General features: G+C 43.8%; 1 protein-coding gene across 1 annotated transcript in view; it reads left to right on the top strand.

Moving 5' to 3' along the window:
* Positions 1-8,427, top strand: part of ADPRHL1 (ADP-ribosylhydrolase like 1) — a 385,298-nt gene extending 376,871 nt beyond the window's left edge. The window contains exon 7 of the mRNA XM_069204669.1: positions 5,033-8,427. Coding sequence (XP_069060770.1) covers positions 5,033-5,190 — 158 coding nt within the window. The 3' untranslated portion in view covers positions 5,191-8,427. The remainder of the gene's footprint in view (positions 1-5,032) is intronic.
* Positions 8,428-15,340: the final 6,913 nt, after the last annotated feature.

The following is a 15,340-nucleotide window of genomic DNA, read 5'->3' on the forward strand; positions in this document are numbered from 1 at the left end:
CTAGCAGAACTACTATGTCCAGTGCTGAAGACACAGCCCACATGCCCAGAGACTTGGTGCCTAGCTTCAAGGAAGGGGATAACATACACTACTGGTTTCAAGCATATGAGGTAGCTCTGGAGGTGCACAGGATCTCTGAGGAGGATTGGGGAGTTGGCCTATGGAGTCATATTCCTAGTGATGAAAGGCGCACCCTACTGGCCCTAGAAGTAGGGGACAGGCTGAGGTATGCCCCCATGAAAGAGGGCCTGGTTAAAAAGTATGAATTCACCTCACAAGAGTTGAGGTTGAGATTCAGGGGCAGGCAGAAACTGTCTCACCAGTCCTTGGAGGATTTTTTGGGGTACTTTCACAGAGCACTGGATGCTTGGGTGAAGGTTAGCATGGTAAACACTTTTAGAGAGCTATACAATTTGATTGCCAGAGAGCACACACATGTCCAGTGATTGTTTTCCAGGGCTACACCAACACCTGGTTGAGGGTAAGTTCTCTGACCCCAAGGAACCTGCAAAGAAGGCAGACCTCTGGGTAAGTACCAGAGTGTCCAAAAAGGCATTTGGGAGTGATCTTCAAGATATTGGTTTAGGGTCCTCCCGACTGAGGGTGGGGAGGTTCACAGTAATCCAGATAGGCTCTAGTGTAGTGTAGGTGGAGGGGGTCCCATGAACAGGACCCTTCTTAGAGTAGAAAGAGAGGTGAGGGTGGGTGAAGACTCAGGGTACCCTATTCTCAATCCTAGAACTTGGATTATGCCCAGAGGGGGCGCCGGAAGGAAAGCCAAGTCTGTACCGAGAGACCATCCACTGAGGATGGCCACACAGTGTGAGGAGAACTTGTGGGGGGGGGGGGGCAGATGCCACAGGCACCCAACCAGTTCTGGTTTCTGGTAGTACCATTCCACCCACAGACGAGGGTGCAGAAGCCCAGATGGAGGGGTAAGAGGTGGAAACAGTACACAGTGGGGGAAACCAGAGGATCAGGGGTTGCCAGCTCTGAGGTCAGAACACCCCAGACTGACCCTGGTGAAGCCACTTAGTGGGCTCCATGCACTGTCACAGAGGCAGAGGACTGGAGACCTGTGCCAGGCAGACTCTTGCACAACACACGCAGAGTGTATTGCCCTTGGGTGGGGTAGTTGTACTCCTTTGGAAGTCCTGGCTTGCCAGGCAAATGTTCAGCCTAAGAATACAGACCCTGGATTGAAGGGCCAGGTTCAGGATATCACCTCTGAACTGGTGGATGGAGCGGCTGCCAGAAGCACCCTAACAGTTTTGGTTTTTGGTAGTACCACTCTCAGAAGGAGGGTACGGAACCCCAGATGGACACAAGTCAGATCCAGGGAGTGGAATTGACCGCACAACTTTATTAGCTTTGGTCGTCCTGTCTACCTATTGGGATGCATCTGTGAGCAAATTAAAGTTATGTGATGCACGGATGGGGTCCGCAGATGTGGAGAAGGGTTCCCTATAAGTCAGTTCAGTGACCACAGAGAGTTTTGACAGAGGGATCAAAGTGGATTCAGACAGGCATAGAGCTGGCAAGTACCCCTGCAGCATTGGGCTATTGTCCAGGTTCTATCACTGTGAGGGGGGGAGATCCATCAAGGTATTGATCAGTCTATTCTGGGTTTAGGCCGGAGGGGGGTCGTGTTGGAAAGGGCCCTTTCTACAGATCCCCCTAAAACTTTTTGCCTTCCTCCTCCTCCCCTTTTTGGAGAATTTGTTTTTGTTGGCTTTAGGACTCTGAGTACTTTACCACGGCTGACCAGTGCTAAAGTGTGTGTGCTTCTCCCCTAAACATAGTAACATTGGTGTATACACAATTGGCATATTTAATTTACATGGAACTCCCTTGTAAAGTGGTATACCACATACCCGGGGCCTGTAAATGAAATGCTACTAGTGGGTCTACAGCACTGATTGTGCCATCCATACCAGTAGCCTTTCAAACCTGTCTCAGGCCTGCCTTTGAAAGCCAGTGTGCCCAGTTCCACTGCCACTTCGACCTGGCATTGAAAACCTTTCGCCAAGCCTTAAACTCCCCTTCTATTACATATGTCACCCCTAGGGTAGGCCCTACATAGCCCATAGATCAGGATGCTATGTATATAAAAGGCAGAACATGTACTTTTAAGTTTTACATGTCTTAGTAGTGAAGAACTCCCAAAGTTTTTCACTACTGTGAGGCATACTCCTCTCATGGACCAGCATTGAGAATTCCTTAATATACTTTTAAGCTGCAATTCCTGATCACAAAGGAGTAGCTTAGTCATGTTTCATATCTTTGGAAAGGTAATGATAAATCCTCTTTAATGATAAAGTCAGATTTAACAGTACTATTTTAGAAATGCCAAAAAGTGGGCATTTTGCTGCTCTTACTGCTCTATGTGCCTTGCAGCCAGTCTCCAGTACACGTCTGGGATAGGTGACAGTTATACCTTGTGCATTCCCTCTAGATATCCACAAATAAAGGAAGGGGTGTGACAAATGAATTATCTACATTCATCTCCATTCAATTGGCATTCCTAGGCAGGAAGGGTGGAAGGGAGCTGACACTTACACTTCAATGGGAAAATGCCTGTCCCACACAAAGAGCTGATTATTCACCACTGGTTGTCTGGAGCCAGGGCTACAAAGAAAGGATCTTGGTGCACTTCAAAGACCCTTCTTTGAAGTCACCCCCACTTCAAAGGCTCATTTGGGTATAAGTACTGGGTCTCTAACCGCCACCAAATATATACAATTCTGGATCTGGGAAGAACTCTGTTGAAGCAAAGACTGCTGTGCAGTAAGGATTGCCACTTTGCCTGGACTGATTGTACCAAGGAAATGCTTCCCTTCTTTCTGAGGTGCCCTGCTGCCTACTGAGGACATGGACTGGACCTATCTCACATGAGCCCAGAGTGACTCTAAGGGCTTTCTGGGTTACCTCCTGTTCTGCTGCAGTTTCAGGGACCTCAAGGACTGCCCGCAACTCTCTTGGTGCTGCTGAACTGTGCCATCTATGAGCCCTACCCTTGCCTAAGGTGCCCCTTCCAGTCCTGAGCCTCAGAAGTGGCTTCTGCAGCTGACTTTTGCAAAAACCAATGCATCGCCGCCACTGATTCGGGTGGAAGCGACATATCACCCAGTGGATGCTGACGCAGAGGCTTTTGGACAACTGTTGGATTCACAGCCTGCATGGCTTGACAACAACACTCTGCGTGGCTCAACGATGACGCATTGCATTAATCTCTATGGAGCTCAATGTCAACACGGGACCCGACTGTGTGAAAAATATCACTGCATCGCCTTCACATTTGCTCCTCCACCGTCGACGCTTGCTCCATACAAGGGACTTCTTCAATGGACCCTGCATGGGTTCTTTAGCCGCCCTACCTTCTATCGTGGTTGGCCTGAACTTTGGATTTGCACCTGTCCCCGGTGACTTCAAGTAAACTTTTGACTGCTGGTGACTAAGCACTATGTTTAGTTTAATCTTGAAAAATTAATATCTTGTCCTATAGTGATTGGAGTTTTGTCATTTTGCGCTTGTTTTACTCAGATAAATATGCAAAAAATGTCTAAATCTGTGTGGAGTCTTTTTGTGGTGTCTTCATTGTATTACTTGTGTGTTGCACAAATACTTAACACATTGCCTTTTAAGTTAAACCTGACTGCTCTATGCCAAGCTACCAGAGTGTGAGCACAGGTTAATTTAAAGAGTGTATCTGACTTACACTGGCTAGGATTGTGGTACCTACTTGGACAGGGTGCATACCTTTGCCACCTAGAGACCCAATTTATAACAGTACTCATCAATTGCAGCATTACTTCTGCAGCCCTTCCCAAAGGGGCCAACCGGTATGGACAAATAATGCAGTTTTGTGTACTATGTCTTGCATTGCTAATAATTTGTATTTTTATTATGATGATGCACTTGCAGTATTAATAAAATCAGCTATTGTGGGTTTTATCTGCCCAGCAATGATCTTGACACACTTAAATACTATCAGACAGCTACGGACATTGTTGTACAGTATGTTGGTGGGCAATCTCTCCTAAGACAGCAGTAGAATATCTGATATATTTAGAGCAGCCGAAGAGTTGAGGTTTCGCCACAAAGTGGAGGCATCTGCCGTAGCCAGACCATAGTAAGTGGAGAAACATTTCTGTGGAAAATTCACCAGGGGCTGTCAATGCTATTAGGCACTCTGCCAGAAAAAAAGAGGAGGCTAGCAATGCTTTCCAAAGTGGTATCATATTGTCATTGTCAAGGTAGTAGTTCTCCAACATACTTGGGTGAACCAGCATACTACACTTGGCAATTTTTATGCCACCTTGTCTGGCGGAGTCAACTCTGGGCATTGGTGTTACCGGTGGTGGAGCTGCAGCGTCTCTCCATGTCTGCCTCCTAAATGTAGTGTGAATTTGCATCCAAAAATGTTCAGTTTGATTATACCTGCTTGGGTTTTGAGATCTATTGTGACATTATTCACTGGATGGTCACTGTAATATTGGGCCGATCCAGGACTTCTGTAATTTCTCGTAGAAGTCACAGAATAAGATAAAGCAAGCCTATCCTTTCTGGCTGATCCACTGCAAGTGCATTCATAAGCTATTTTGGATCACATTCATGTAATCAAAATGTAGACTTGAAGGGTAGTTGACCTAAGCAAAGACTTGATAATATTGTTGTCATTAATAAGATATGGCTACCTAAGAGAGCACACTGATATCCCCAGGTAAGTGTGTGCTGGAAGTGATCTATGGAATGGGTACCACCAGATGCTTTGTCACCCACTCTGTCCGGATTGTGCTTTTCATAAACTTATCACACCCTTGTTAAAGCAGATCTATTAACTGACCCAGTTCATCCAAGTGATCCTGGACCTAGTTCAGCCAGGGATCCCTCAGAATGTTTTCCGTAATAGCCTAACTCATGCCCCACTTTCAACCTGCATTTATCCCTGTATCATGTTAACAGTTTTATGAAGTGTACTTTGGATGTGCGACAATCAGACACTTACATGACTTATCGTCTCATTCTTCAGGTGAGAGTGCAGCCACTGGAGCTGTTGCTGGATGCCTTTTCGGATTGCTTCATGGTCTGAACAGCGTGCCCAAAGGATTGTACCAGGAACTCGAAAATGGAAAGCATCTGGAGTACTTGGGCGAAAAACTCTACCAAGTATCTCACAAAGAAAAGTAAAGCAGTTTCTGACATTGTTTGCCTCCCAAAGACTGTTTGAAGCTCTGTGTATGAGTCACGCGTGTGAATGGGTTTCATCAGCTGGAGACTAGTGAGTTAGACCTGAAATCAGAGGGGCAAGACTAACCACTAGTTCAACGTTTGCCAGATACGTCCTCACCGGTTGTGTTGGGAACCTAGAGAACAAGGCATGGGTTTGGAGATATTTGTATTATTTTGTTGGTCAATCCAGATTTCTTTAGAAGTCCTACCTCCGTCGAATCACTACCATCAAGCACCATGTTGTTTCATCGTGTGGAATACTTCCCTTCTCAATCATCTTCCTCATATCTAGCATCCATGACTGGAATAATGCTGTTCTTAAGCCTCTTAAGCACATGTTGTGTGCTAGTCTCAATAAGGCCCATCTCAAGCATCTGCCTTATATCGACTGTCCCTGTCTGGAATTCTGTGCTTCGAAAGCATCTTCCTCAGGCCTGGGGTCTCTGCCTAGAAATCTACCGTTTGCAATGCTCTTACTCACATCTAGTTGTATATGCCCAGTAGAAGGCAGTACAATGTGACATTTGTCTGCATCACTCTCAGTGAAGCGCTCCATTAGTTATTAAACCAACTAAGTGTCTCTTTGATTGACTATGCCGGTGCACATATTGGTTTATATTATATCACCGCATGAGCAAATGAAAGAAAGTAGTTCAACTTTTTTTATATTATTCATAATAAACCTCCCCTCCTTTCCATCTCGCGTACTTGCACGCATGCTAACAGATCTTGGTGAGAGAGTGTGATACTGAAACTGTTTGGAAGTCCTGAGGAGTGAGGTTCCCTGAATAATTAAGGTTTATTTTCTGTTAACGAAAACCTTTGCCTGTCTTCAACACAGTTTTTGCTCTGTGGTATGAAGAAAAAGGTCAGGGGGCACCTCTTCTTCCCAGTGTTGGACGAGAATTTTCGGTTCCAGGTGGCCTGTGAAGGGCAAACTGACAAAAGGAAGAAAGTTTCAGTCTTGAAAATGGAAGCCTACTTGACTCTGCCAGTCCCTGCAGAATGAAAAGAAATAGAAAATCTATATTTAAAACATTAGGAAATATTATTAATATGCCGGATAATTTGGCTTCCAGGACTTGCTTCCTAGTACCTAGTTACAGATCTGCCAACTTTTCAAAAATATTTATCATATGAGGAAAAAGCAGACCTTTGTGTTGAGCACGACTTAGAGACACCCCCAACAACAGATCTTCTAAGGCTGCAGGGAGGATTAAACATCCACATTAGGCACTGGATGTGCAGAAGCTCTTAATACAAGCTGAGCAGGGACCCCACTTTTTCAGCTCTTCACCGGGTGACCATGTTAAGAGAAACTATAATGTGTGACTCAGAGTGGAACCAAGTAAATTGGCAGGCCTATAGTTGCCCTTGTGGGTTTTTGGTACTTTTTTATTATTATTATGATAGTGTACTTGCAGTATCAATAAAGCCAGCTATTGTGAGTTTTATCTGCCCAGTAATGATCTTGAGGGAATTAAATACTGTCAGGCACCTCAAGACATTTTGTATAGTATGTTGGTGGGCAATCTCTCGTAAGGCAGCAGTAAAATATTTGGTATATTTAGAGCAGCTGAGGTTTTGAGGTTTCGCCACCAAAGTGGAGGCATCTGCCATGGCCAGACCCATAGTGAGTGGAGAAATATTTTGGTGGAAAATTCACCAGGGGCTGTCAATGCTATTATGCACTGTGCCAGAAAAAGAGGAGTCTAACAATGCCCTCTAAAGTGGGATCATCCTGTCAGTGTCCAGGTAGTAATTCCCCAATCTACTTGGGTGAACCAGTACACTACACTCGGCAATTGCTATGCCACCTTGTCTGGCGGAATCAACTCAGGGCATTGGTGTTATTGATGGTGGAGCTGCAGCATCTCTCCATGTCGGCCTCCTAAATGCAGTATCGTTTTGACAATCTGTCACATCTGACATGTCAAGGTTCATCCTCTTGGGATGAATAAAAGATAGGAGAGCATAGTCAGAAGCAGTCACTGAAGGTGATCTAAAGCAAGACTGTGGTGCTGTCACTCAACCCGGTGCTGCCATTTAACTCCTGGAGAGCCATCAGCTGCATGTATAATAAGCTATATTTTTGTTTGCAGCTTTAGTTCATTTTTATCATTTCAATAATAAAGATGTTAGTCCAACTACTGGAGGTTGTGATGTCTTAAATAACGAAATAGCGTAGTTTAAGAGGTGACTTACAAAAGGCAGATAAAAAATGTCTATTGATTATCTACATCAGCATTGTAGTAAATTGGGTCCTGGTAATACTGTAGTTGGGAAATAAAGGAAATTAGAACAATATTGGGAGCTTCATAGAAGACAATGAAGAGTCCCAAGGACAGTAACCGCTGATATAGACCTTCTGCTCCAACATTGCATTGCTTTTTTTCCCTGTTTATCCCTGTGTATCTTGGAACACTCTACCCTTAGTGAGTGGAATATTCTAATAGCATGATAGCGTTTCCGCCTCAGACTATACCAGCTGATAAAGGCCCTTTCTCTTCTTCTAGGCCCTTACCTGCGTCTCGAGCTGATAACTCTGAAAGAAGGCCTTTAACGATCGTTATAGATCTCAGTAGTGGACTACACGCTATATTAAACCACTTGAATGTTAGGAGCATCTTTGAAGACAATGAAGGGCCTCAGGGCCAATAATAGTTGGTAGCGACTTTCTGCTCCAATATCCAAATGATTGTTCGTTTTGTCCCCTCCATCATCTTAGAACACTCTTCCTCGGTGGATAGAATGCCGTGTTACGAGGATTTGGAGAATAACATGTGGAAATCTTTTTTTTCTGTGCCGATTTCATCATGTTTTCTCCTGGTCTGTCGCCTGGAAATGTAGGCTGCTTTCAGCAGCCCAAATCGCCCTGTGAAAAATAAAAACTTGAAATTCTGTTGGGCCCTAGCTTCAGCCCGAGGTGCAGACCTGAAATATTCCATTACTTTTGACTGATTCTCATTTTGTCGCACTTCTCTAAAACAGGGTATCAAACTTAGCCTCGGGAAATTGTTTTCTTTTTTTTCCGTTTCCTTATTGAATAGAGACTCCATTATCGTTGTGTAATTACAGATTGCAGAATTATGAGACTGTTAGCGGGGTGTTTGTTGCATTTGAAATGTATCTGTAAAAGGTAAAGCAAAAACACTTAAATTTCATAAAGCAAATAAAAAGAAAGCCTTTTGAATATTTCTTGTTCATTACTCAGTGATGTTAAATCTAAAGTAATTGTTTAATTCAATAGGTCCTGTTAAGTGTAATACATAATTCTTCTCAATGCAGCATTTATGTGCTATGTCTGTGTCAGTCACTATGGTTTGACATCCTGAGAACTGCGGGCCATATTTATACTTTTTGACGCAAAACTGCGCTAACGCAGTTTAGCGTCAAAAAATTTAGCGCCGTCTAACGCCATTCTGAAGCGCCATGCGGGCGCCGTATTTATTGAATGGCGTTAGCCGGCGCTACCAGACCGGCGCTGCCTGGTGTGCGTGGAAAAAAACCACGTACACCAGACAGCGCCGGCGTAGGGGGAAAATGGCGTATGGGCGTCTTAAAATGGGGCAAGTCAGGTTGCGTCGAAAAAATAGTCTTAACCCGACTTGCCCCATTTTTTAACGACGCCCATCCCCCATCAACATGACTCCTATCATTGTAAAGATAGGAGTCATGCCCCCTTGCCCAATGGCCATGCCCAGGGGACTTCTGTCCCCTGGGCATGGTCATTGGGCATAGTGGCATGTAGGGGGGCACAAATCAGGCCCCCCTATGCCACAAAAAAAAAAAAAAAAAAAACGTACCTGAACTTACCTTAATGTCCATGGGATGGGTCCCTCCGTCCTTGGGTGTCCTCCTGGGGTGGGCAAGGGTGGCAGGGGGGGTCCCTGGGGGCAGGGGAGGGCACTCTGGGCTCATTTTGAGCCCACTTGTCCCTTAACGCCATGCCTGACCCAGGCGTTAAAAAGCGGCGCAAATGCGCCGTTTTTGGCCACGCCCACTCCCGGGCGTCATTTTTGCCCGGGAGTATAAATACCACGTAAAGGCCTGGGAGTCATTTTTTAAGACGGGAACGCCTCCCTTGCATATCATTAACGCAAGGAAGGGGTTCACGCTAAAAAATGACGCACACTCCGGGCACTTTGGCGCCCGAAGCGTCTAACGCCATAGTATAAATATGGCGTTAGTTGGCGTTAGTTTAGCGTCGAATTTGCGTCGAAAAAAACGACGCAAATTCGGCGCAACCAGAGTATAAATACGGCCCTGCGTTTTACCGAATAGCTCTTACTGCTTCGTCCATCGCACCCTTTAACATCCTAATTCAGTGGAATATGTGTCCAGGAGACAGGCAGCGTCATATGTCTTTCACCATATAATGAATGCTTGGTTTGGTCACTCGTCTTAACCGGAGTATAGATACACCCACCACCTTAAATAGACCTTTATACCAATTTGTCAGTTTTGTAAAGGCGTGGGCACCTTAATAAAACTGGCGGGTGCTATAACAAATACATGTCAACTTCCCCAAACTTTCAAACTCTGGGTTTTGCTTGTGCTCAGGCGCCAGTGCTCCGGCTGCAGTCAAAATCTTCCTCACCCACACCCCACACATACCTGCAGGGGAGGTGGGCCTCACAACCAAGATGAAAAGTAATGAACATGCTGCTTGAGGTACTCCTAGTGTGATAGAAGCAACAGCTTAAACATTAGTTTAAACATCTATCATCTCTGTTCTCATAATGTGAGTCGTGCATGAACTGAGCTTTACTCATCCTAGAAGCACTGATAAAGCACACATCAAAACACACCAGTCAGGACGTTCATCAGTGACTTCTGAAACAGAAAGTTCTTGTGACTCTAAGTGATGGATCAATATGATTCACAATTGCCTTCATTCTGTGGTGTCTGCTTCCAATGACCCAGTGACTTGAAGGCACTGTTTCTCGGTGGAGCTTTTCAAGGTTCAAACACGTGCATGCCTTTTCCTCCCTGAAATTTACTGCCTCACCTTCCTCTTTCTCAAACATCTCCTAGGAATTGTTCATGGCTCACAAAAACCAAGTGATGAGAAATCCAGTCAGACGTTACCTTTTGCATACTTTTATTTACCTTTGTTGGTGTATTGTAATGTACTAAAAATGTTGCCTTATGGTGCTACAGTTCTGAGTCTAAAAGCTCTTTGGACATGATATTCTGGCTAGGAAATTTCAGGAAAATTGCATGGAAATTCATGGACACAAATCCACAGATCGTTAGTTTGCCGAGGTTTGGGTCTTGGTCCTTTCAGACATGGTTGACCCCAGAATTAATCATTTGAGATCTATAGGCATCCCGGAACAGGATTGTCGTCAGAGCTCTTATGACGGCTGGTAGGTTGGGCTGCTTTCTCAGATATGGGCTGAGGTTGTTCCAGAATTGTGAGCTTCGTGCTTTGATGATTTTGCCTCTGTCCTTCTGGAATTGGATCTGGACTTAGAGTAAAACTTTTCCTTTACAGATTTTACTAGGCAGTTGTTTTATAACCTTGCTAGGTGGGAGACTCTTATCATAATTCCACTGCTGAAGGATATGGTTTGACCTTTGTTCATGCCTCTTTTCTTTAGGAGTAAGGCATTGATGGTGCAATGCCATAGGCTGTTTATTTCTTGGATATTGTTGGGTTTTGCTGCATGCAGAAACATTGCATCTACTCCAACAGTGATGCCTCAACCCGTTTTATTCTTCTGCAGCTTGTGGTTTGTCTCTGCTTTGTTCCATTTGTCTTTGTTCACAGGCATGTACACAGTTGGTTGGCTGACATGGCCTAAGTCATTCATAAGTTCAGTTATAATTGATGGTTTCATGACATTTCTCAGTGGCACTATGTCTCACATGAGAAACCGGGTCAGTAGCCATGCTAGGTGTTTTGTTTGTCCAGGCCTGTGGCCCAGTACATATTGTATGTTGCACAGTACTCAGACTGTATGTACTGTCATCTACAGAGAATGGCTTTCAAATTTTCGACTCCAAGGCCCTTATTACAGCTGTTGCAGTAATACTGTATCAATGGTTCTGCACCTGAAATAACCAGTACAGCATGGTTGAGTCATTTTTTAATGCAAAAATACTGGACTATTGCAATTTTATCTTTGTGCAGCAGAGAAAATTGGTCTTTCCACACCTTTTCTCACAGGATTTTCTTCTTTCCTGGAGTATTTTTCTAATGCAGGTTTCACCACAATTTTCCTGATTAAATCTGCATAGGGACAGGAATTGTGACATGCAGTGTTCTCATATTACCTGTACGTCAGATTCAGATGTTAACCCCTGTTACAGGCAGAATCTGGATGAACTCTTGACCCTTCATGAGCGTCAAATTGCAAGGCCAAGGTTGTGGACTGACCAAGGCTTCTGTCTCCTCTCTGGTGCCACACATTTACTTCTCTCTTTTCTGACCTGGTAACATCCTTGCACAAGGAAGAATCTTTCGCCCTTGATGGTAACAATTGGCAACAGTCTGCATTAGCTTGATGCAGTCTTTCGCTGGGGCTGGTCCTGTCAGATAGTGCATCCTTGCTAAATTGTTGTCTCAGGAATGCTGAACTGTTGATAAAAGAAAATGCAATACACATCCTTGTGTTTGTCCTACCTCAGTTTACCTTGCCTCTAAGGTCCTGACAGATTGGGGGTCGAGACACTGCCTAACTTTGTTGTGCTGTACTTGACTCCTTTATCCTGATCTTTCACCACTTAATGGAATGTGTGTGGATGTCCCCTCGTCTTCTTCTCTAATTTCATTCTGTTAATGGCCTTTGTGAACTTTATAGTTGAGAATCTAGGTTAGTTTCTTTAGTAGCTTTTTTACTGACAATCTCTCAAGGCATCATTACAAATAATGTCGGCACCCTTAAGCACATCTAGCATATATCCATTCACCAGTACTGTATGTGGGAAGATACAGAAGATTCCTCCAGAGTATCTTATGGCTAAATGTGCTGGGCTCATGTTGTGAGATGTACTTCAAGATCGTTTTTTCTCTGATTGAGTCACATAAGAGAAACATTTGCGAAACTAAACTATACCATCCCCCCAGAGACTCACCGCCACTAAAAGGGACCAACAAGTAATTCTCTGTGTGGATAGGGGGGGTCGTAATTTGTGTGTTGGGTGTACATGGGACAGTTTAATGCTGGAACGGTTGGGTGGGGTAAGGGACTGTGATAATGTGTGTCCACCTAGATCATCATGGGTGGATATTGGTATTGCCATGGGTCATCTAGGGTGGCCTTGTGTCATCATCTGGGTGGGATGTGAAAATCTTGGAGGAGCATATCCCAGTGTGAGGCAAGCTTGTACTTCTGTAGATTACGTCTCTCTTCTCTGAGAAGAGTGGTGCTTTTCACTTGCACCCAGTTGATTAGCTCCCCTAGCGTGGTGGTACAGATGAGGGCTGTGATGAGTTCCACTTCATTGCCACCACACATTTTGCTAGGAGCAGGTCAAAGTCTATAAAGTGAGCCATTGCTTTCTCAGTTTTGGGGTGTGGGGAAGGACTTAGGAGGCACTGTTGTGCGGTGTACAGTCTATATCTTCCCGTTGTCCAAGATATATCTGAGAGTACTGTGTCCCAGTAATTCCCCTGTACTCTGCACATCCAAAACATGTGTATCGCATCTGCTGAGCTTGTTTTACAGTGGGGACATTCATCTTGGACTAGTAGGTAGATCCAGTGTAAGTGTTGAGGGGCCAGCTAGGTCCTGTGCAGGATACAAAATTATATATATTTAAAGTGGGATTTACAAGGCTTTTTACTGGGATATTCCATGACTTTAAGCTAGTCTGCATCATGTAGTGCTTTTCCCACAGAATCTTCCCAGGCCGAACATAAGTTAGTGAATGCATTCAGTAGGTCTTTTGCCAAGGTCTGATATAGCCAGGTCACCAGGCGTCTGCCGTGTCCCAGCGAGAGAATTTAGGCTAATTGAACAACCTGTACAAGGAATTGGTTATTCCCATCCCATGGTCTTGTCACTCATTTTTCAGCTAGTATGTCCTCCAATAGTCCACATTAGTCTTCATCAGACAGTTTATGATTGTGTCCACTTTTTAGCTTTTATTTTTATACCCCTTTGCCTGGCTGTCTCAAAAGAATGTTTTCTGCTCACAGAAATCATGGTATTTTAGGAAAGCCTAAAGAGGCACCATTTTGTTCCTTATCGTGTGCGCCTATTGCGTGATTTGAATTGACAGAACATTCCTTCTTAGTATTTGTTATTGGTACTCCATAGTCCTGTTTCCCCTCCCTTGAGACAGCAGTAGAGGTTTTCTTTGCTTTTATTATTCCAGGTCTTTATGTGTTTAGTAGAGCCTCTTGGTGAGCTGGGGTTTCTTTTTCTGCTGTTATGTCCATTTGCATATCTACCCAATGAGGGCACACCACAACAGTTCCAGTCTTTCACTGATGGTGCAATCAAAAAATAGCATATGGTTTTTTCTAGATGTGTTCCTTCCTAAGATGATGGTGTTCCATACCATAAGTTTTTATACCATGTGAATGTTCTGGGGGTACTATTCACTCTTTCTGGTACATGGCTCGGTTAGTACCCTTGTGACTTCTTGTCAGGGTCAGCAGCTTTCAAGGACACATGATGCTTTTGGATTGAACTGGTCAATGCAGACAATATCGGTGGAAAATTGACACTGTTTTGTAAGGTGGTTTGAGTATGTGACCCATAGGGTCGGTTTGCTTTCCACAGACCTTGGTTTTATGATTTTACAGATGTCTTCCCCATGAAATGTATCTGTTTATTGGTTTCATTATCCTTTGAAGCGCTGTATTGTTTTGCCTGTGTCACGTGGTAGCAACATAGTTGAGTGTCAGTCAAAGTCTTGCCACGACCTTGGCATTTTCTGACAAAGAAAGGACTGAGATGAGGATGATGGGCAAGTTAGTAATGCTTAGATTACTTACCTGTAATCTTCATTACACTAAGAAATCCTCTTCCTTGCCCCAGCTTTATGACCCCTTTCTTCAGTACTAATACTTTGTCTTGGTCATTAATCAATGTTGATTTTTCTGTTGTGCAACATTCAGTAAGTTCTGAGAGAACTCAAGAAGTTCTGTCTGAATGAACTTATATCCAGAACAAAGGGAGGGAACTAACATTTTTTGTTTCTTGTTTCCCGTACATGAACTGTCTCTCATGGAATGGGGTTAGTAATGATAAAGGGTCTGATATAATGTTGATTACCAGTAAGTAGTTCATGTAGAAATTAGTCCACCATACATTACTATGATGATTGGCAGATCATGTGAAGTTAAATATATATAAGCCTTCAAATTCTCCAAAACTCAAAAAAACATGTTGATACTGGTTCCTGATACATGACATTATAATTATTTTTCATTTCTTTCCTTTAAAACTAAAAGAATGACAATCCTTTATGGACGTCACAAAAGAACTATTTTAAACAATGGGAAATTGTTGCCCAGTTGGAACACAATGCTAGTCTTAGACATGAGAGGATGGGCAGCCAGTGAATGGAAGGACAGAAAGGGATCTGATGCAGCAGATCTCCTTGTATCTAAAAGTTCTCTTGTAGTTGTTACAAAGAAGTCTCCACTGATAGTATGGGCCTTTGGTTGTCACCTGAACGTGTATGAAAGAAGATAGCATCAGCAGCACATCTGAATGATAGTGAAGCCAATTTGACTCCACCGTAACCACAGAAAGGATGGTGTCCAAACCATGAAGGTTTTATTGCCAAATGTTATTAATGTTACAAATCAATCAATTAGTAAATCAATTTATCCAAAAAGCATGATATCTATATATTTGTGCAGTGTGAATTTTTATATTATAAAGAAAAATGTGCAGAATGGTAAACATCCTTTTTTACGACTTTTTTATTACGAAAGTCATGGTTAACGAAAGCGTAACAACGCTTTTTTTAACCACGACTTGGTATTTTTGTGCCTTAACTACGTATGTTCTGAACAACGAACATGCGTGGTTAAGGTACAAAGAAGGGAGTTGGCGAAGGTAAGTGGTGGGTTTAGGTTTTGGGGTGGGGTTGGGGGGGTGGGGCGTTTTTGGTTTTGGGGAGTGGGTGGGGGGTCAGGGGG

This window comes from Pleurodeles waltl, chromosome 8, assembly GCF_031143425.1.
Source record: "Pleurodeles waltl isolate 20211129_DDA chromosome 8, aPleWal1.hap1.20221129, whole genome shotgun sequence".
In the NCBI taxonomy this organism is placed as follows: Eukaryota; Metazoa; Chordata; class Amphibia; order Caudata; family Salamandridae; genus Pleurodeles; species Pleurodeles waltl.